Raw genomic sequence first — 22669 nt, 5'->3', positions numbered from 1 at the left:
TTACTTCAAAGGGACTCCATGCAGGCACTGTGATATGTATTTGTGTGTGTAGCTCATAACAAGGTTCAGGGATTACCCCTCCCCCCCCATTTTATTTAAATCATAGGGTCAGAAGGGACCACAAGTGTCATCTAGTCTAACCCCCTGCCCAAGATGCAGGATTTGTTGTGTCTAAACCATCCAAGACAGATGGCGATCCACCCTCCTTTTGAAAACCTCCAGTGAAGGAGCTTCCACATCCCCGCTAGGCGGTCTGTTCCATTGTCCTACTGTTTTTTCAGTTAGGAAGTTTTTCCTGAGATTTAATCTAAATCTGCTGTGTTGTAGTTTGAACCCATTGCCTCTTGTTCTGCCCTCTGTAGCAAGAGAGAACAACTTTTCTCCATCTTTTTTATGGCACCCTTTCAAGTATTTGAAGACTGCTATCATGTCCCCCCTCAATCTCCTCTTTTCCAAACTAAACATACCCAGTTCCTTCAGCCTTTGCTCAGATGGCTTGCATTCCATCCCTTTGATCATCTTTGTTGCTCGCCTCTGGATCCTTTCCAGCTTACATCCTTTCTATACACTGGTGACCAAAATTAGACACAGTTCTCCAAGCAGAGGCCTAACCAGAGCTGAGTAGAGCGGTACTATCACCTCCCGTGACTTGCATGCTATGCCTGTTAATGCAACACAAAATTGCATTTGCTTTTTTTGCAACAGATCGCATTGCTGACTCATGTTGAGGCTGTGATCCACCACAACTCCCAGAACCTTCTCAGAAGTGCTACTGCCAAGCCAGTTATTCCCCATTCAGTATTTGTGCATTTGGTTTTTCCTTCCTAAGTGTAGCACCTTACATTTGTCTTTGTTGAATTTCATGTTGCTGTCTCTAACCCAGTTCTCCAATTTATCAAAATCCCTCCGAATTTTAGCTCTATCCTCCAAAGTGTAGGCAACCTCCCCCCACACCCAGCCTTGTGTCATCTGAAACTTTGATCAGCATGCTCTCTATTTCTACATTCAGGTCATTAATAAAGATGTTAAACAACACTGTACAGATCCTTGTTGAACCCCATTTGAGACCTCTCTCAACTCTGACATCATTCCATTAATAGTTACTCTTTATTTGTGGTTGTTTAAAAAATTATGTATCTACTTAATGGCAGTTCCACCAAGCCCACATTTCTCCAGTTCACCTATCAGAATGTCATGTGGGACTGTGTCAAAAGCCTTGCTAAAGTCCAGGTATATTATGTCCACCGTATTCCTCCTATACACCAAACCAGTTACCCTGTCAAAGAAGGAAATCAAGCTGGTTTGGTATGATTTGTTCTTAATAAATCCATGCTGGCTGCTAATGATTACCCCATCCTCCAGGTACTTGCAAACTGAATTATTTATATGTTGTTCCAGTAGATTCCCAGGCATCAAAGTCAGGCTGACTGGTCTATAGTGCCCCAGCTCCTCCTTTCCCCCCCTTTTAAAGACGGGCCCTACATTAGCCCTTCTCCAGTCTTCTGGAACCTCTCCTGTTACCTATGAGTTAGTAATATTATTGCCAGAAGCTTCAAGATTTATTCAGCTAATTCCTTCAGTACCCTGGGATGAATAGCATCTGGCCCCACTGATTTGAATTCATTCGAATTGCTCAGAAGATCTCTGACGTGTTCTTTACTTATCCCTATCTGCATCCTTTCCGCTTTATTGTCTGTAGTAACTTTGCTAGTCATCTGGTCACATGTAATTTTTGTGAGAAGACTGAAGCAAAGTAGGCATTGAACAGCTCTCCCTTCCTATCATCTTCCATTAGCAGCTCACCTTCTCCATTGAGCAGTGGACTCACACCGTCCTTGATCTTTGTTTTTTGTCTGATGTATTTGAAGAACCCCTTCTTGTTGTCTCTAACATTCCTTGCCAGCTGTAAATCATTCTTTGTCTTGGATTTCCTGATTTTGTCCCTACACGCTTGCGCTGTTCCCATGTATACTTCCTTGGTGACATGCCCCTCCTTCAACTTCCTGTATGTATCACTTTTGGTTTTTTAGACAGTAAAAAGCTCTTTGTGCAGCTACATTGGCCGCCTGTGGCTCTTCTTATCTTTCCTCTGCATCAGAATAGCTTGATGTTGAGCCTCCAGTATTACATCTTTTAGGAACTCCCTGCCCCCTTCAACTCCTTTTCTAGTTGTACATCTGTCTCAGGCATAACTTTAGTTTGAAAAATATCACTATAATCTTGCAAATTGAAATGAATGAAAGTTAGATAAGATATACAGAATAGTAATGTAGGCCTCTTCTTATAAACTCCTGTTTGGATACCTCTTCCTTTGATCCATTTCAGTAACTTGTATACCCTATGACAAAGGGGAGGGAGGTGTGGCAGAAGCGTACAACAGAACTGTAGTGGCATGTACAAAAGAATTGTCAAAGGATAAGTTAAGTTCCTGGTTTTGTTTCTTTTTCATTCTTATGGACAATAATTGTGCTGCTAAAACCAACGGTTACATCGGCAATTACGTCAGTAATGTTACATGTAGTACAGATGAATGGTTTTGGCACTACAGGGAAGTTTAAAAATCAACAAGAAACAAAGAAGTTGTGTATTTTCCACAACTGTTTTATTTTGCTGTGTACTATTACTGACAGTACAGCTCAGTCTACATCCACAACTGTACATTTTCTTTGGGTAGCTAAAACCTTTAAACCACATTTTGTGTAAAAGTAATATGAAGTCAGTAATTTTCATTCTGGTCAGTGCTCTGAAGACTGCTGCTGTAAGAACAAAGTTGAATTCAAAGGGGTACAGCGCCAGCCTGGTTTTCCCAGGTGTATTTCTACTCCGGCTTTGAACTCTGACTTGCTTTTCCAGCAGGACAGTCACAACCCACACTCTTTAGAAGTCAGAGACTCACATTCTGCCTGTTGCTCTGAACTACACCACTGCAAGAATTTCAAAAGGTATGGCTGCAAGCCAGAGTCAAAATATTCTTCTCCCTTCCTATGGGTCTGACTCTGCAAAGTCCAGCTGCGACTGTGGAATTTAACTCATTCCACAGATTCAGCCTGAACTGAGCTCTCAGCAACTTTAAGAGCCAGACCATTCATTGCTTGCAGATAGAATAAAACTGGCTTTACAACACACCAGTTTAACTGTCTCCACAACAAACACAAGTTTTTCACTTCAGCACCTGGTCAAACAAACGAAAGTGATATGACCTGAAGCTGGTACTGGCTTTAAAATAACTATCTTTTGAAAGCTTGGGTAGAGTTCAATAATAATATTTTAACTGCAGACTGAGGTTACCCACAGGTAACTAACTTCTTTGACTTTATCACACAAAGTGTGATAGTCAGTACCTTTGGTTGCATGCTGAGCTGTGAGTACCCTGGAGTTGTTTTAATACATTTAAAAATTAACCATAAACACTGCATAGGCAGCTTTTTGCACTGAGACAGAAGCCTTCTGCAACTCCAGTTCAGTTCTAAGTGGGAATAATAGGGTTACATGAATGCATACTTGTGTATGGGATTTGAGCAAAAGAACTTTAATTATCAGCAAGTAAAATTTACTTTATCCTTTCTAATATTTGGAGCTGGCAAGTTTTACCATTAGAGAGAATATAGATGTACAGAGCTGTGTATTACAGCAATACCCCTCTATGTATCATGACAAATCCTGTTTTGGTCACAAGGGGCTAGATCCACAAAGGGGACTTAAGCTCAACCCTGCAATGCCTAACTTTAGGCACTCTACCACCCAGTGGGATTCACACCCCCAAGTTAGGTGTCCAGGCTTCCTATATAATGCATGGGGAGAGTTAAGGGATCCACGAAAGCCAGCACGCAGAAGAGGTAATCACCTAGGCTAGTCAACAGGAAATACTGAGGAGAGGAGTGGGTCACAAGCCCCACCCTTCAAAGGGATATAAACATCTAATCCAGGCCAAAGGGAGGTGCGTATCACCACTTGGAATTCACAACCATGAATCCTTTCCTGGAGTTAGATGCCTAGTCAGGCCAGCCCATTCCCACAAAAAACAGAGAAGGTGGTGGTGGTGGTGGAATAGGTGGAGGGGGATTGGGGCGTTAGTTTGAGAATCCCATCAATGAGCTCCACGCAGCTCAGGAGTGTCAGGACTTAGGTGGCTTTGTGCATGCTCACTGGCACACGCCCCACACCTGAGTTTCCCCATCCAGCGTCTCTTTGAGTAGAACTGGTACACATGTTTTGAAAACATACTTTTAGGCTTACTAGTTTTTTTTTTTGCACTTTTATTCTTCATAACTGAAAATTTCTTCTTCAGCAGGGGCTGATGAGTGATGTTTTTCTACAGAGAATTACATGAAAACCTGACATCTCAAAATGGCTGCCATCTCCTATGATTCTTAATGGAAGTGAGGCCAATAGAGCCTTAGCAAAGATGGCAATTCCCTCACCTTGTTCCCAGACGGAATATAGCTAAGATGCCCCATAGCAGAAAGTGACTCCTTATGCTGTCAGTGACAAGGCCAAATTTCAGTCAGAGACTAATTTCAATGATTTATTAAAAAATTATATAGAGAATCCATAGAAAAGCTACATAGAAAATGCAAAGTGCATGTGTAAAATTTCACATTGATAAACGACTAGCTTTCAGGAAAAACAGGAATTTATGCCGTATTTTAAACCCACTTTAAAATGTACCTATAAGTATGAATTTCTACCAGGTACCTCTTCAGTATATCAACGTAATGGTTTTCTTTCCAGGTTTCCAATCACAGCTGGTCAGCATAGTCAGAGATTCTTTCAGGCAAAACAGGGGAATTGCCAACAAGGACTGAAAGTCACACTATCAATAGGGATTTTTGTGCCATATTTTGACTAATCTTCTGTAAACCTCTGGGAATCAAAAGGATGTGTGAAGATATACATAAAATAATTGCCTCAGTGTTTGTATGGTCCCTAGTTCTGCCTAGATCTCAGCTGGTACTTCTTCAACAAAAATAATAAAATACAATAATAAATAACTAGCTTTTTGTTAGCGGATATGGGAGGAGGGATGCTCTCTTATGCTCTCTTAAGGCACTGGACTGTAACTCGGGAGCTCTGGATTCAATTTCTGGCTCTGCCTTGTGTGACACTGGGCAACTCAGTCTTACAATGCTTCGGTTCTGTAAACTGGGAATAACAACACTTCCCTGCCTCACAAGTGTTTTGTGAAGAAAAATTAATGGTTGTGAGACGATGGAGTCATTTAGATATATTTGACCTTCCAAGGATGGTAGTTTTCCAGCAGAATAAGGAAGAACTACAGCCTCTCTGCCTGTTCTGATCATAAAAAGTAGTGGATTAGTGTCACCTGCCCTTTTGGACACAGAAGATCAGTGCCAGTATGGATTTCAATGATAACATATTATTTTTATGTGGAAAAAAGATTCCAAGTAGAATTGATTGAATCTCTATTATGTCAAGCCCAAATGAGATTTTCCCATCTCAGATTTTCCTCCAAAAAAGTTATCAAATTTACCACCTCCACCAAATAACGAAGTGTTAACATTACTATGCCTACTTCATGGACTGTGCCTGGAGGAAAGGTGGTCCTCTGGAAAAGAGTGAACTTAAAGGATTTGACAGGGCAAATATGTTGCCACCATAGATACCACTTGATTAGGACCAGTGAGGTTGTCTTGAAACACAATGCACAGGCGGGGAGAAGATTGCAAACAGCAATACGTCTTTCTGACTGCAGATATCTGCAATGCTAAAACTAACAGCCAACATAGCCAATACTGAGCAATAAGAGAAGGTTGGCAACTGTCACGTAATATCATTGTTAGTCACTGGTTTGGTGCCCCTAGTTAAATAATGTGCCCAAAAATTCTTTATAAGAAGAAATACTGCTGAAAGAAACCTATACGCAGCATAGCTAATAGCATATGAACTTCCTGAGAAAGAATTAGCTTATGAGATTAGATCGGAGATATGATGTACTATATATAATATTTTTTTTGCTGTAATAGGTTCATGTGCTGCTTGTTTCTATGTGAACATACTAAAGTCAGTTCATTAACAATAAGATTATGTGTACAGTAAAAAATGGGAAAGGGGTGGAAGTCCCTGGTTAGATAATAGTCTCTTCTCTCAACTGAGAAAGATATGTAATTATAAGGTGCTCTGGACAAGGAATGAAAAACGAAATGCCTGTGCACTCTTGACACTGCAAGGAGGGCCATTAGCTACTATCTAGAGGCATTGTGAATATAAAAGGCAAGACATTAGCATAAACTATTCCTGCTCCAGTTGATAGTTTACCCTGCATTTCCAGAAAGAGATGAAAGAATATATAACTCAGAGTTGCTGAAGATTACAACAAAGAAACAAGGTGGGAGAGAAAAAGAATATCTGTTAATTACAGTTTTTCATCAGCACTAGAACATAAGCAGACAGCTTTTTGAAGGTTCTAATTCCCCCAAAGTAGCAAATTATAGAAAAAAGAGCAAAGTGAAAATGTCAAGCTTTACTAAAATTATGTCATCGCCCCCCAAATTTAAACCAATCTTTTTAAAAAAAATAAGTTAGTTCTTATGTGATTAATATTTAGTGTCAGTATAACTGTATTTAACTACACTCCGCAGGAAAAAACCAAGAGGCCAAATTCCTCTACTGCTGTGCAATCCACGGAGGATAATGGGGTTGTATCTATGTGACCCAAAACCAGAAATTAACCCAAATGTTTACATTTTTAATCTGCCTGGACTGCCAAAATTGCTCAGCTGTATTTTAAATATAGGCATCCACAATGACAACGTGATGGGCATTTTAGAAAGAAAAAATTCAGTCAACTGTGTGAGCTTACTTACTTACACTATCATACCACACCACAACAGCATCTTTTGTGTCCAAATCCTCTATACTTTCCTATATAAGTTGCTCTTAATCCTTTTTTTTTTTTTTAAACAATGGCTCAAAGCTTTCTTCTTTGAGCAATAAAATAAAAGGAATCAAATTTAACCCAATTCTCCATTTTCATTAAAGGTATGGTATATATTGACAGTAAGTAGAGACTATATCTGTATAAGTTTTGACATTGAGAAAGAGATACAACAATACATAAATTGATTTCTCTTCAAAGAGTGGCAGACCCACTCATTGATTTCTCTTCGAAGAGTGGTGAGCCATGATGACCCCACAAAATGAAGTAGGATATATTCTTATCTGCCTACAACATTAGCTGGCTGTGATTTTATCCTGATTGGAAATGCAGTGCATACAAATTTTATTTACACTAGTACAAACACCAATGAAAAGTTTAAATGGTTTTATAAGCAGCAGAATGGTATATTCTCTTGTTCAAAGATTCAGGTTAGGCAAGTATGCACATTTACACCGTTGCAAACTCGAAGTAGATTATTTATCAAACTAAACCTTTAAACATAATTGTCATTATCATCACTTATGACAATAGGGAATATAAATTATCTATATCAATTAGAATACAATTGATAGCCAACTACCTCATGTTAAAATGTGGCTTTTATCCTCTTAGGGATTTTGAGATGAGATGGTTTGATAATTGGAAAGAGTTATATAACCACAACGGCCAACTATAGAAGATTGGAGAGTACCTGAAACCTGGAAGATTAACTACAATTACATAAACAAATTTCACCAGTGATATTTACCATATAGGCTGAAGGCAGAAACTAGATTTTAAAACAGTGCAGAATCATGGAAGATATTTATGAAGTAGTAGTCAACGGAATGGAAGTAGTCGCATGCAAATTTGACCTTTAGTATATAATTCAAAGATAACTATCATTCAGTTCATACTATTTTGCATAGAATCACTTGCAATGTGTATATCACATCACTGGATTCACACAAGTCTTCAAAAATTGGAAGAAAATATGAAATGTAACCTTTGTCCTTTTCTTGGTAAGAAGAGACTCACCCAGAAAAGCTGTTAGGAAGAATATATGACTATAAAGTCAAAGTGAAAAGAACCACTTGAACCTTCTATAGATGCTATTTTGCCCCAATTAATAATTTGAGCAGTAATTTAAACTTCAAATCTGGCAAGGCATCCTGTGTTCTAGCTAAGCTCTGAAAGGCAATCAGTTTATTTTATAGAAATATATAAAACTGCATTTTAATTGTGGCATAATTCTGCTGCAAAACCATATTCTCCAATAAACATTTCTTATGTTTCAATTCAGTACAGTGCATACTGTACATTCACATTTGGCACAGCATGAAAGCCACATAAAATGAGCTGTCAAGTACAATGATTCAAGAAAATATATCTTACCACTAGGGCTGGAGCTTGATGCATTTTTGCAGCAGGAGTCCCTGGACGTGGGTAAAACTGATTAATAAAGAGGCTTGGAAACCTGTACTCTTCTACAAGTTTCATGGTGTCTTGAAAATCTTCATCTGTCTCCCCTGGAAAACCACAGATGATGTCTGTAGCAATTGTTATTCCAGGCACTCTGCAATGGAAGTGGGGAAAAAATGTTAAACTGCAGACTGGGTACACCAAGTCTCACCCTACATAAAAATCTCATTCCCTTGAAAATGAAAGGAATAATTACCGGTATTCAACTTGCCTTTGGCTAGAGAACTAAGACTTAAAACCAGTTCTAGAAAAAATACAGTGGGATTTTTAATGGCCATTTCTTTGACAATGAAAAACGTGGCACATGGGTGAGAACCCAAAGAATGGAAAACAAGAGAGAAGTTGCAGTAAATATTTGACCCAGAACTGAAAAAAAACCAAGAATGGACTAATTCTGGACTAATTCCTCAGGCACTTGAAACCACAGGTTACCAGCAGAGCTTGTAAATTCATTAATTGTAGTTACTCAGTCCGCAGAGTTTATAAGCTCCAGGGCGTTATTACTAGAATTAGTTAATCCCTTGTACTGCTGTAACACTGCAGAAAGGGTAGGGCAAAGATGTGGACCTGACATCCTGAAGAGTTTAGGAATTCTAGTCCAATTCGGCTTTTGTAGTTAACAAAAGCTTCCTTTAGTCAGAACCAACCTTCTAACTCATTCCTCCTTAACATATGTCTAATCATCTAAACCCACTCTCCCCATGAAAAAGACGAAAACAAATAAATTGTTGTTTGCAGTGCTGTTGTAGCCATGTTGGTCCTAACATATTAGAGAGACAAGGTGTGTGAGGTAATCTCTTTTATTAGACCGACTTCCGTTGGTGACAGAGACAAGCTTATGAGAAATGAAGCTTTTGAGAAGAACTCTGTGCAAGCTTGAAAGTTTGTCTCGTTCACCCACAGAAGTTGGTCCAATAAAAGATATTATCTCACCCACTTTGTCTCACTACAAAAATTCAAATTATTCTAAGGCACCAGCACAAAACTACCCTTTTATTTAGCAACAGCAACTTTTCTTTACCTTTTACCTTAGCTAGATACATCTCATGATTAAGAGAAATTAGTGTCCCTACTTAGGCACTGTTGCTAGTGGATAGAGAACTTGACCTGGGACATAGGAGATTTAGATTCTATTCCCAGCTCTGCCACTGGTCTGCTACATGACATTGGGCAAGTCACTTCACCTTTCTGTGCCTGGGTTTCCCCATCTGCTGATCTCCACTTGAGATCTACTGATGAAAAGTGCTATATAAGCATCATCATCATCATCAATATGGCACTTACAATACAGTCTTACAATACTAAGTTGTTTCTTGGCACCCCAATACCAAACATATTGACAAACTGGAAGGAATAGGACTTTTAAGGGAATGTAAGAGCTAAATAAGTAGGTTGACTTGTTTATAACAAAACAAGGGTTGGGACATTAAAAAACAAACAAACTCTAAGTGTGTGAATGCTGTAGTGTAGAGACTGGTCCTATCTGATTTCCTCAGGCCAAGAAAAAGAAAGGATATCTGGTCCTGAGTTGAAGATCAGGTCCCTAAGCCACTCTGCAGTTCTATGGTAGCCCCCAAGCATGCAGATGCAGATCTGTTCCCTGACCCACACTCATCTTCCTCCTTTCTGACTGCTTCCTCCCAAAACCTGGGATGGATTCCCCAGACAGGACACTGGTGGTGCTGGGTTCTCTCCTTTTCCTATCCAAGTATCTATTAGCATAGATGAACAAACAAATACTTATTACCTGAATACCACCTGTGTAATATTTAGATGTCCAAAGAGAAATATTATTTGTTCTAGGGCAATAAAAAGGGATATGCGCTTAATGAAACCACCAATGGGACTATTCTGTGTTGTCTTTCACAAGACCCTGGTTTGATTCCCTGTCTCTTCCACCATGGCATTTGCTGATAGTAATTCAAAGACCCTATGACAAAAAATGTCACACACTGAATCAAGAGGCATCTCTCCAGCAAATTAAGTAGTTCCTCTAATGTGCCACAGAAGTGAGGGTCAGTTCAAGACAGGAAGGTTAGTTTGATCTTGTAGTTAGAACACAGAACTGGGAGTCAGGAGATCTGATTTCTAGTGCCAGCTCTTCTACAGACTTACTGAAGGTAAAACAGGAAGTCACTTAGTCTTTCTGTGTCTCCATCCACCATCTATAAAATGGGGATAACTACTTTCCTACAGGTTTGTTTGAAAGGCTAAATTAATTAATGCTTGAGAGGTGATATTATGATAACTACAGAAAAGCCAATGAATAAGAAAAAGGAAATTAAATTATATTTCTCAGACTGCTGCAAGGCTTGCAGAGTGGGAGGTACAACATGGGAAAACACGTGGTTGTTTCCCTTTCACTTAGGATGGCAGGATTTTTGTTTAAATCTTGCATATATGAGCCATGCTGCTTGTTCTCTCTCTTTCAAATGCCATTATTTTTTAGTGTAGTTAGCTGCATGGAAGTCATCTAGATACTAATGTCACAATATTCCTCCTCCTTAGGTTTTTATTTAAACATAAAAATATTTTCCTCCATTCTATATTACATTTATGAGTTCAGAACCTAAGGTTTAAGACTGAAATCAAAACATGGCAGATTAAAACCCCCACAACATTTATTTGACCTTACACATAAAATAGGTACTTTTGAGAGATTTGTCCCACTAGATGGGAAGGACTTTTCTCTTGCTAAATAAAGTTAAGTGGGAACCAATAGCTGAAATGTAAATATAATGTGAAACAATCTGATACTGTGGGCCAAAGGGCCTGGAGCGGCTCCCACTGGTTTACTAAGCCTGACATAAGCGGCAGGATATACAGTTCTACTTGAAATGAAGTAATGTAAACATCCACGGTAGCTAAGAACTGAATAAATATAGAGGAATTTTGCATTCTAGGACACTTCCCCTGCTCACACAGCACATAGTTTGAGGTATAATGGCAGGCTTACATGAGACAAAATATATTACTTTACAAATTAATATCAAATAGCACCAGCTGACATTTCTTGTAACATTAATAAAACACTCATTAAATTTGACAAGACCTTATATGTTAGTTATTTTAGCCATTTTAATGATATTGTTGGCAGCAGTGTAAGCATTTACTGCCTAAAGTACTGGTGATACCATCCTTTATCTCAGTTTGCCTGTTTCTAAGGCAACATGAATTATAAGGTTCAATCAAGCTAGATTCAGTAAAATGTGTTCTTCTCTCCCTCCCTGAGTGAAAAGGAAATTAAACATTTTTTAAATTCATAAACTGCAAAAATGTTTGAATTCTGTTTGGTGATAAGGTGCTAATTATCTTAGTAATTAGATTTCTTCCTGGATGGGATTACTCTACACACAATGGAAAAACTATGTTTGGGAAATGGAGTAAGGACCACAGAGTCTATTCAGCAACAGCAATTAATTAGAGCCCAATCCAATATGCCTGCCTAAAATATGACATTGCTCTGTGCTGTTTTTATACCACTTTTGACTACAAACTAAAATGTTAAAGAAAAATGTTTTTTAAAAGGGAGAAAAGGTACAGTATGTGAAAACTCCATTCAAGAGAAAATCCAATTACTGAAACAATCAAACTCCCTGTGTTTCTCAAACACACACAAACACAAATAAATGGAGTTTATTCCACATACACAGAATCATTTTCATAATGACAGAGCAGAAGGGAAGAACAACAATGAGGGTATGGTTAAAAAAATTTAAATTTGAAAACTAAGGTATCTTGGTGTCTGAGGGACTGAAACAAAGCAAAAAAGGCTCTTTACTCGTAAGTAAAGATTTGACTATGAAATAAAATATAAAATTAAGCAACAAAGATCAGTTTCTGCTCACAAATGTATCAGCCAATATTAAGTTAAACAGAAATAAATGCTGAATGTCACTAGTATTCATTCTGTGGTAATAGCCATTTAATACATACATGAGTTTTTAGTAACTTTATAAAAATTCTTTATAGTCTGATATCTGCTGGGTCTTTCTAGGGTCAGTAGCGATGTTCCAGAATGCATCATCAGTGAATGCAGAATACACAGTGGATTTTATGAAGGATAAAAATAATTTTTTAACATATATAAGACCACTTGCAAGTGGATTTATGCACTGAATGCGACCTGCAGATTGATTATTGGGGGCACTTGGCATATACCATTACTTCTGTGCTATTCTCAAAATGATGAAAGACTTCCCAGTTTATTTAAAGGCAGTTTTAATCCTGACAAATTCCTCAAAAGACACAATGCAACAGTTACATCTTGCAATCATAAGCCTTTAAAGCACGGCAATATTTACTCCTGAGGGAATTCTGCGCACAATATTTTAAAATTCTGGAAAATTCTGCATATTTTATTTGTCAAAATAACACAATATAATCACACCAGTTTCAATTATTTTTGGTCATTTATTTCAAAATACCCTATCAGCAAGTATGTCTGTAACAATACAGAGAACAAAAAAGTTTCAGGAAATGTTTTTTGACAAATGGATTCCTTACTAGGCATATTAATACAGAACTCTGAGTAATAATTCATTTAAACTACAATACAGAACCGTATTTCCCACACCACTCAGAAGCAGTGCAAAGGCTTGCGGGAGTCGGGGTAAAGGAGGAGCTGACGGAGAGGAAAGTAAATTGCTGGGAAGGAGCCTGGGTATAAACCTGGAGGGTTGTTGGTTATGGGTGGGAAAAGTATGGAACAGTTTTTTTGGGAGGTGGGGGGCGGGACGGGATTGTTAGGGAGCTTCCCCCATGCAGACCCTGACTGACCCCTAGCCTCTCCCATTCACCCAGGCACATCTGCCCCTGTCCCCATGTGTCCTTGCACCCTCTGTCCATGTGTCCCTCCACCCAGACAGCCACTCCCCCCATCCTCTTGTGTCCCTGTACCCCTCCCCCTGTCCCCACGTGTCTCTGTGGTCCCACTCAGTCACCCTTTGTTCCTATGTAGCTCTGCACACTCTTCCTCATCACCATGTGGCCCTGAACCTCCCTCCCCCCGTGGCCCTGTGCCTCCACTCACATTCACCCCCTGCCCCAGTCTGTCCTCCCCTATTAGCCCTTATGAGCTCCAGTCTGACCCAGCACCCCAAGCTGTCTGTCTCCCCATGGCCCCTGTCTCCTGACCTGGCCTGACAGGTGCTGTGAAGAAGGTAGGTCTTTCTCTTCCCTAGCTGGCCAGGAGCTGCTGCTTTGGTCTATCTCCACAGTGCCCTCTGGTGGGCAAAAGGCAGAACTGCAGGAACATTTTGGCAGAAGCTTTTTTCTGCGCAAAAAAATAAAAATATCATAGAATATCAGGGTTGGAAGGGACCTCAGGAGGTCATCTAGTCCAACCCCCTGCTCAAAGCAGGACCAATCCCCAACTAAATCATCCCAGCCAGGGCTTTGTCAAGCCTGACCTTAAAAACCTCTACGGAAGGAGATTCCACCACCTCCCTAGGTAACCCATTCCAGTGCTTCACCACCCTCCTAGTGAAAAAGTTTTTCTAATATCCAACCTAAACCTCCCTGTAGCGGGATGGTCCCCCGCTCCTGCCCGGAAGGGCTTAAAACAGCCCTGGCAGAGGGCTGGGGCAGGGGAAAAGCTGGGCTGATTGGCAGAGGCCCAGGAGAAGTCTCTCTCCAGGCAGGGAGAGAGCAGGGCCTGGCTGTCTGCAGAAAGGGGAGTGAAGCAGGGCTGGGGAAAGGCCAGAGGAGCAGGGGAGCTCCAGGCTGGCAAGTTCCCAGGCTGCAGGGCCTGGTCCAAGGCCCATAGAGGTACTGGGAGGTAGAGGAAGGCATCAGGTCTGACCCGCCTTGCCTATGATGAGTGGCTTTTACACTGCAGTCTGCCCCAGTGAGCGGGGGCTAGATGATGACTGGCAGTAGCCCAGACTGAGGCAAGGTGGGGATTAGAGGGTTGGGGGTTTCCTGGAGAGGGGAGACCCATAGAGACTGGTGGAATATTGCCAGGGGGCAGCCCCAGGGTAAAGGGGCACCGGTGTCCGGGAGGGACATGGGGCCAGCGACAAACGGGACACTGGCCTGCAGAGGGTACTCAGGCTGGAAAAGAGCTAATTCCCTGAGACGACCAGTAGTCTACACTCCCTCAGAAGGTGGTTCATTAATTATGCATGCACGCAGTAACGCAGAATTTCCCCAGGAGTAAATATTTTGGCTGTGAAGTGGGTGTCCTATTATCTCTACTCACTCAGCTATGACTCAAGAAACAAAGGAAGAATGGTTATTTATAAAAATCTCTGCTGTAACCTTTTACATCGAAAATGTACTTTTTATAGAAGTCAGGAGAAGTTGAGGAATGGAACACTTTAGCTATAGAAAAATATACTTGTGTCTATGGGAATTTGCTAATTTTGGTTTTTTTAACTAAGGGCTTGTCTTTACTACCCGGGTAAGTCAACCTAAGTTACACTACTCCAGCTATGTGAATAACGTAGCTGGAGTCGATGTAGCTTAGGTCGACTTACCCCAGTGTCTTAACTGTGCTGCGTCGACGGGAGATGTTCTCCGGTCGACTTACCTTACTGTTCTCGGAGAGGTGGAGTACCAGGGTCGACTGGAGAGCATTCTGCCATCAATTTAGCAGGTCTTCACTAGACCTGCTAAATCGACTCCTGCTCCATCAACTGCAGCAGCATCTATCTCCCCGTAGTGGAGATGAGCCCTAACTCTCTCCTTTCTTCCCTATAGCTAAACCTCTTCCACCTGCTGATGTAAGTTTCTTACCCAAGGAGGAGTTGGGGCCAGCAACATAAGCACCACCTGGAGCACCCGCGTCTGCCCAAAGGGTAGAGGTTACTGTTGCTGCTTTAATGAGCAGGAGTCCAAAGACCATTATATTGATAGCACCTCTACTGAAGAATCTGGAAGCAGTCATGATGGAGCCAAGGAGAACATCCATCTAAAGATGAGAGACAGAAGGAAGTGGAGGGATGTTTGGGACAGCGAGTGCAGGGAAGAAATAAAAGTGTCTTATCCTTCATCTGCAAAGAAACCCTTACAGACTGCAGGGACAGAGACAGAAATGCCTTCCACCTCCCAAAGGTGGAGGAAAGAGCTTGGGGTGGGGAGGGGGGAATAGGAACAGGGCGTGGGTAAATCCTGCAACAGGCCAATTACAATGAAACTGACTCCAAGCTCTGAGCTCCCCACTCCTGTTTACCTGAGAGATCCAGACAACTGCTTCTGTTTGCCTGGTTGCAAGTTGCAGCCAGGATGGAGGAAAACAAAACTGGACCTGCTTGATCTTCTGCCTCCTAACCCCGAGTGGTGTGAAGGAAAGGCCCAATCACAAAGAACTTGGGAGATGAGAACACAGGATGTGTTGCTTTCTTCTCTTTCCCAGCAGCAGGTCAAAAGACTCCTGAGGCTCTCAGGCAGCAGCAGCAGAAGGGAGCTTTACACTAGCTACCAGTCATTGTAACAAGCCCACCGAGCATCTCTGTGGAACATTCCTTGGACCCATACTCGTCCCCCAAAACTTACTAATTCTCTCCTTTGTCTTCGTAAGGATGGGGTGTTTCTGCTATACTCTATACTATACGTTTGGGGTTTTACTCCTCTACTTCAGTTTTGTTTTAGTCTCCACAAAGACTGCTCAAAGATTCTTTGGGGGTACAGGTACTTTCCTTCCTTTTCCTTGGGGTGTTCTCTTAAGGCAGGATCTGCTGTTAATTCTGATCAGATTCCTATTGGTGCGAAGATTCAACATGAGCACAGGGTGGGTGAGTCTACCTGTGAAAAGGAGGATTGAAGAAGGGATCTTTGGGGGATCTCTAAATATCCCAGATTAACTTCCTTTGGCCATTCATCTTAACACTTACTGTTATCAAAGGTGAGTGTTCACTTAACAAATGAATGCATCTGCACTTGAAAATCTGTAATAATTCTACATTGTTAACATTATAGTCTAAGATAACAGCATCACAAAAACTGGATTGGGTCTTTTGTGCTCATAACCATTGGGGTGTATTTCTAACACCTCAGACAATATGGTGCAACTGATTTGAGGGCTGATTACACCCTTTATTGTGAAGTTGGGTTTTCCTGAAGCCCTGTCCAGGTCTGACACCTGTATGGACAGCTCTGTCATTTTCATAATTGACTGCTTAGAGAGAGGTGAATGCTTCACTTTTCTGGGGGAAAACAACCAAAAAGCATAGTAGGCATTTAGATGCTACAGTGAGGGGCACTGTAACCTCCCTTCCCCCCCCACAAACCTAGAAAGAGATATCCAGAAAGAAGAAGCTATCCAGAAAGAAGAAAGGCCCATGAGTGATTTGACTGGGAAGAAGATGGACCACATGTAACTTTAGGTTGCTGAAAAACAAACCAATTTGCACAAAGCACAATATCTAAGGGAAGTCATCAGCAAATGTGTAAATTTGTCCAGGTTCAGATTCCACACAAATGCAGCTTTAATTACAGCAAACATTTCCTTCAGTAAACAGTTTTCACAGTGATTTGTAATCTTAGTCTATCTTGGTCTCTGGCACATTGAAGTACGTTGAACCAATTCTGCAAATCATAATCTGCCAAAATAATCCATTCATTGGCAATTTTCAGATACAGGTGTCAAGGTTGCATACAATTTTCCAGCACTTTGGTCTAGATTTCTGGACCTCAGGTTCAGATGAGGGGATCTGAAGAACTTCCCTCCTTTGGCTACTGTGACCAAAAAACCTGGTTAAAGGAAGCAATCAAACAAACAAAAAGCACCCCAAACTCCTTTTGTGTAATCTGCTCTATGTTCTCAGGCTTTAATAATATTGAAGAGACTCATGCAAGTTATCAAAAGTCCTTTGCAAAACTTCATAGGGGAATGGTGTTTCCTACTCTTCCTCTTCAAATTCTATGATGTCAAATAACGTGTTTTTTTTTACATGAAGAGCTGACAATGGTATGTCCAAGACTTCAGAAAGGCACTAGACCATGATCTGAAATGCTACAGTATTATTCAAAGCACAGGTATCCTCAGGGGAGGGGAGGGGAAGGGAAGGGGGTCTCCTCAGTTATGGGTTCCTCTCCTCTTTCAGCTCCAAATGTTATCTCAAGAGAAATTTCTATTGGAGATTTCTTTGGTGGTGAACACAGTAGGGAGATCACTGCATTTTAAGGACTGATTCAGACTTCCTTGGTTTTGAGTACAAGCAAGTCTCATCACCAAACATGCATAAATCTGAAGACTGACTCAGTCACTCAGGCCACACAAGGAAACGCCAAGCAGGTAGAGCTATTGCACCAACACTTTCCCTACAAGTTGATGAAGAACAAACACAACCCACATATAGCCTGTGAACCAGATAAGTATATTTGAGTATTCTCCAGAGGAAAGAGATCTTTTAGACCAGAGGTGGGCAAACTATGGCCCGCGGGCCACATCCGGCCTGCGGGACCATCCTGCCCAGCCCTTGAGCTCCCGGCCGGGGAGGCTAACCCCAGGGCCCCCCCACACTGTCTCCCCTCCCCTGCAGTCTCAGCTCGCCGTGCCACCAGCGCTCTGGATGGCAGGGCTGTGAGCTCCTGCCGGGCAGCGCAGCGGCATGGCTGGCTCCAGCTGGGCGGCACGGCTGCCAGTCCTGGTACTCTGAGCAGCATGGTAAGGGGGTGGGGAGCGGGGGGGTTGGATAAAGGGCAGGAGGTCCTGGGGGGCAGTCAGGGGACAGGGAGTAGGGGGCAGTCGGATAGGCATGGGAGTCCCGGGGAGCCTGTCCGAGGGTGGGGGTGTGGATAGGGATCGGGGCAGTCAGGGGACAAGGAGCAGGAGGGTTAGATGGGTCTGGGATTCTGAGGGGGGCAGTCAGGGGATGGGAAGTGGGAGGGGGCAGGGGCCAGGCTGTCTGGGGAGGCACAACCTTCCCTACATGGCCCTTCATACAGTTTTGGAACCCTGATGTGGCCTTCAGGCCAAAAAGTTTGCCCACCCCTGTTTTAGACTGTCAGGATCATCTATGCAACTAGTTCATAAAATGAATGGAATTGACAAGCACTTGTAATCAGAGAACAACAAAGATTTCTTTGGCAAGCTAGACCTAAATTCTGCAGCCATTTGATGCAGCACACAGGAAAGCCAGAGGCAGCTATGCATAAAATAAGAAATGAAGGTTGAAGGAATAAATGTAAGAAAATTAATAATACAACCAAGTTAGCAGTCCTTTGATTATTTATTTCTATACTGAATTCCATCTGGGATCAATTCCCACCTCTGCCACTGGACTGTGAGTTGATCTTGGGCAAATCACTGTGTCTCAGTTTCCACATCTATAAAATGGGGATAATGATATGTACCTTTTTCTAAGGAACTTTGAGCTGTACGGATGAAAGGAGCTATACATAGGCTAAGTATTATTATTGTTGCCCTACCTCTTCGGTGTGTTACAGATTTTTGCATTGACAACATAACTAGAGGTTGAAAGGAGAGACAACAGGAAGATTTTACAGCCAGGTAGGTGGTGGCTGGGGCTTTTGGTAACCAGGAAGCATGGGAGGCAAGTGGAGATGATCAGCACCTATACTGCGGAGGAAAAGGTATTAAAAAAATTAAAATGCGCCTACTTTTACTAAATTATTTAAAAAGAAATAAGAAAAAAGAGAAAAAAACCCCACATACTTGTAAATAAATGTGACAAGAAGAGACAGAGGTTCTGTAGCTTGCAATACAGAGAGAAAAACAAGAACTGAGAGACAGCTGGTGCATGGGGTTCTTTTGTACTTTCTGCCCTAGAATATTTGAACATGTTCCAGCAAGGCCCCCAGTAGCTAAACACCTAGGAATGGACGTGACAGTGCATGATCCACGTTCAAGATTTGCTAAGGCAACACAAAACAAGACTAAATAATTGCAACACAACACTCCAAGGACCAATAGTGAAAATAAACAAAACGGAAGAGTAGCACCCAAATAAGGTCTCTTAATTCCGAAGATGCTCTATATTATAAGCAATTAAACTGTTTGAAATTTAATATATTCGGCCCAAGGAATCATTGATCCATACCAACCTCAATGAGGAATGCTATGTGTAGCTCTTATCAAACTGTCCATCAGACCAGGCAAGTAAGAGATACAGATTTAATAAAAATTCAGTTAAAGACAGTGTAACTAAAAACTAAATCTGACAAAATAAGGTGAGCACTATATCCAGTTGCAAAGTAGCTTCAGACAGTGTGACAAATTAAAGATAACTTGGAGGGGAAAAAAACTAACAACTAACATCCAATAGCAAGCTAAATTAGAAATTCAATTTACAGAAACTATAATTCTTAGACCTCATTGTTTTAAGCTGTGTTACATGGCCATTCTTCAAATCTTCTGTTTCGATTACTTTTAGCAAATTTAAATCTGCTGATGGTGTGCATATTTCCAATAAATACACCAGCATGAGATTCCATACTGGGAGGACACCTGCTAACATCTTTTATTCATGTACATGTTCCCAGTGCAAAGCAATTATATTATTTCAAATACTTTAAAATGTTTTCTATTATTGCCCAACATAACTGCAGGCTGCCTCACAAATCACTGCTTTCCTTCAGCTCATGCTCTCTGTCTACATCAAAATGGAAAAAGACTCTATGTTGATGTTTGTAAAAGTCTGCGATGGTTTCATTTACAAGTAGACTCACCAGTGTTTACCTTCACTTGACTGCTGAAACACTAGAAGACTTTTTAATAGGTCATTTAAAAAAAAATCTAAATAAAATATGTATTTTTATATGCAAATTTTTCTTCTTTTCACTAGCTTGGCTCTTCAGAACTGATTCTCAAAACCTCAGACATGGGAGAGGGGCAGATACTAATGACATACTATCCTATGCATTTTACAGAGGTGACTGCATTCCAATTCTCACAATATTCAAATATACACTCTTCTGTGTTTCCCTGACTTGTCGCCAGGAGTGGTGTGTGTATATGGGTGGGAGAATAACTTGCAAAACCTTAAATCCTACTGTTTAATTTGGTAGTGGTTCACAGTCAAACACTTCAGACTTCAAGGGCAGCAGAAACAACACGTTAATTCTACGTCTCAGAACTACAGAATCACTATATGAGTTGTATAGCGGATTATACATTTCACTTGGTGCACAATTCTGCCAGCTACATGTTTGATAGTGAGTCTCATAGGAAACACATTACACCTGTGCGCCGCACTAGCTTCCAACTGATTTGTGACTGCAGTTTCAAGTGCTGTTTTTGACCTTTAGAGTCATAAATAGTTTTGAAACAAGTTACCTTAGAAAGGTGACATTGCAGCAGTTGTGATTAGCTGTGGTGTTTGAGCTAACAGCCCTCTAAGTTTAAATGAGAAGGGCTGGCAGCTGAATATTTTCCATGAAGGGTCTGCAACTAGTTCCCAAATTGAATTTTCGGAATCCGTATTGGCTGACATTCAGATGGAGCTACAAGGCCCGATTTCCAAAGCTATCTCTGAAGGTGAACTGATGGTGCAGACTGAGATTGGGTTGGGCAGAATTTTATTTTAATGGGGACTGGGATGGGCCATTTTGATTTGGAATCTCCTTTTTGGATATTGATCTCGTAAAACAGGTGCACTTTATAATTAATGTAATTCTCTACCTGAAATTGCCATAGGTAAAAGAATAATTGTATTATGTTTTAATAATTACAGCATAGGCTATTAGATGCACATTTCCCTCCTATCAGCTGTAGTCTGAATGTTTCCTGGTCTAATTTTCATCATCAATTATCTTGAAGGAACAGCAGTTTAGGCTTGGACTCCCACTAGACTTATTCATCTTTAAGGTACCATGCACTTCCCATACAACTGAAACATTTTACAGAACTTCATTAGAGATTTATAATTTCAGATCATTATTGTTTTATGACTTTAAAATGAGTGACTTAAGACAAAAAGCTCAACATCCTTACACTTCATTTCTATTCAGTCTCTAATAAATACCATCTGGTGTGTACTTTAGGGATATAATACCCGTCAAAAACTCAGCTATATTATGAGAACCAGCACCAAGTTGATCTGAAATGCATATTTGAACAGATGTGTTTAAATTACATCTCCGTCTATCCACATGCATAAATTCAGAGCAAGTGCATATTGATTTAAAATGCATAAAAAAGGGATTTGGAGATGCATCAAAAGTGAACAGCATCTCAACGGATCAAGGCTCGCATTATTAAAGGTCATCACTAAAAATAAAGTTTGCATTTATTAAGGGTTGCACCAGGGAACAGTTCATGAGAACTGACTTAATGATTGTAGCACTAAAACATCCATTGAAACTACACTAATTTTCTATAACCCCTCAGTATTTAACATTAAAACTGTCAAGTATGATCAGAAATAATAGGATCTCAGTTAACAGCAGCTGTGAACATTATATGTATTTTTGCTGATCCCCAAAACTAAGTGTCTTGGCTCTAATGTCCAGTCCATGACTCTTGCTTCAATAACAGTCATTTACTTCTTCAAATCGACATCAAAGTCAGGGGAATCACATAAAAAAGGAATATGAATACATTTGTTTTCTATGGTGATGAAGTTCATTAATGAACTTCAAGAAGTTTTCTTGTTAATAGAATAAATATCTATTTTAACATTTAACATTTTGTTTCAATGTGCAGTGTTCAGTAAGACAGAAATAGATTTTTTTTTTTACCATATGATGTGTTTGATTTTGTTATGACTTATTCATTGTTAATATCTCGGGGGGACTTTCAACCACCCAGAAAGACAAGTGAATAATTATCTCAGTAATTATTTCTATAACTAATGCCACTGCTGTGCCCTTACTAGCAAGCAAGGGAACCCAGTGTTTTCAGAATGAATTTCTCAAGCAAATGTAAGGGACAATAGAGAAGTGTCAATGAAAGTTTACAATCTGTAGAAGTAATGGAAAGAAGGATCTAAAAAATATACCACAACTACACAAATTCAACAGCCATAGGGTTGTTAAAATATGCTACTTTTAAATTGCTATGCTTTAAAATTCTGTTTGAAATACATTTACAACAGAGAGCACAGACCCATAATTATGCAAAATATGTTGACCTGCAAAAATCGCTAATCAATTTGATCAATATTAGACATCAGTAAAAATACTTGTATTACTGTTGGACACTACAGAAAAAAACATGAATTACTAAATAGACGTCTTGAGAGTCTACATTTTCTGCTCTATTGAGACACTTCAGTACACTGAGCATCCATTTTAGTTACTCTGACCGTATTTATGCTACATTCAGGAACAGAATACTAACCAGACCAGAACTTATGCTGAAAACTTCATACTATTCTACTCAGCATCTATAAACTATGAACTCTC

The 22669-nt window shown here is 40.5% G+C and overlaps 1 protein-coding gene across 2 annotated transcripts in view; it reads right to left on the bottom strand.

Moving 5' to 3' along the window:
- CDKAL1 (CDK5 regulatory subunit associated protein 1 like 1) overlaps positions 1-22669 on the bottom strand; it is a 648436-nt gene that overhangs the window by 185886 nt on the left and 439881 nt on the right. For both annotated transcript variants that reach the window (XM_026660497.1, XM_026660489.1), the window contains one exon: positions 8273-8453. In XM_026660497.1, the coding sequence (XP_026516282.1) occupies positions 8273-8453 (181 nt within the window). The remainder of the gene's footprint in view (positions 1-8272; positions 8454-22669) is intronic.

This window comes from Terrapene carolina, unplaced genomic scaffold (genome assembly GCF_002925995.2).
Source record: "Terrapene carolina triunguis isolate 2854851 unplaced genomic scaffold, T_m_triunguis-2.0 Scaffold58, whole genome shotgun sequence".
NCBI lineage: Eukaryota > Metazoa > Chordata > Testudines > Emydidae > Terrapene > Terrapene triunguis.
This window is presented reverse-complemented; position numbering and strand designations above follow the sequence as displayed.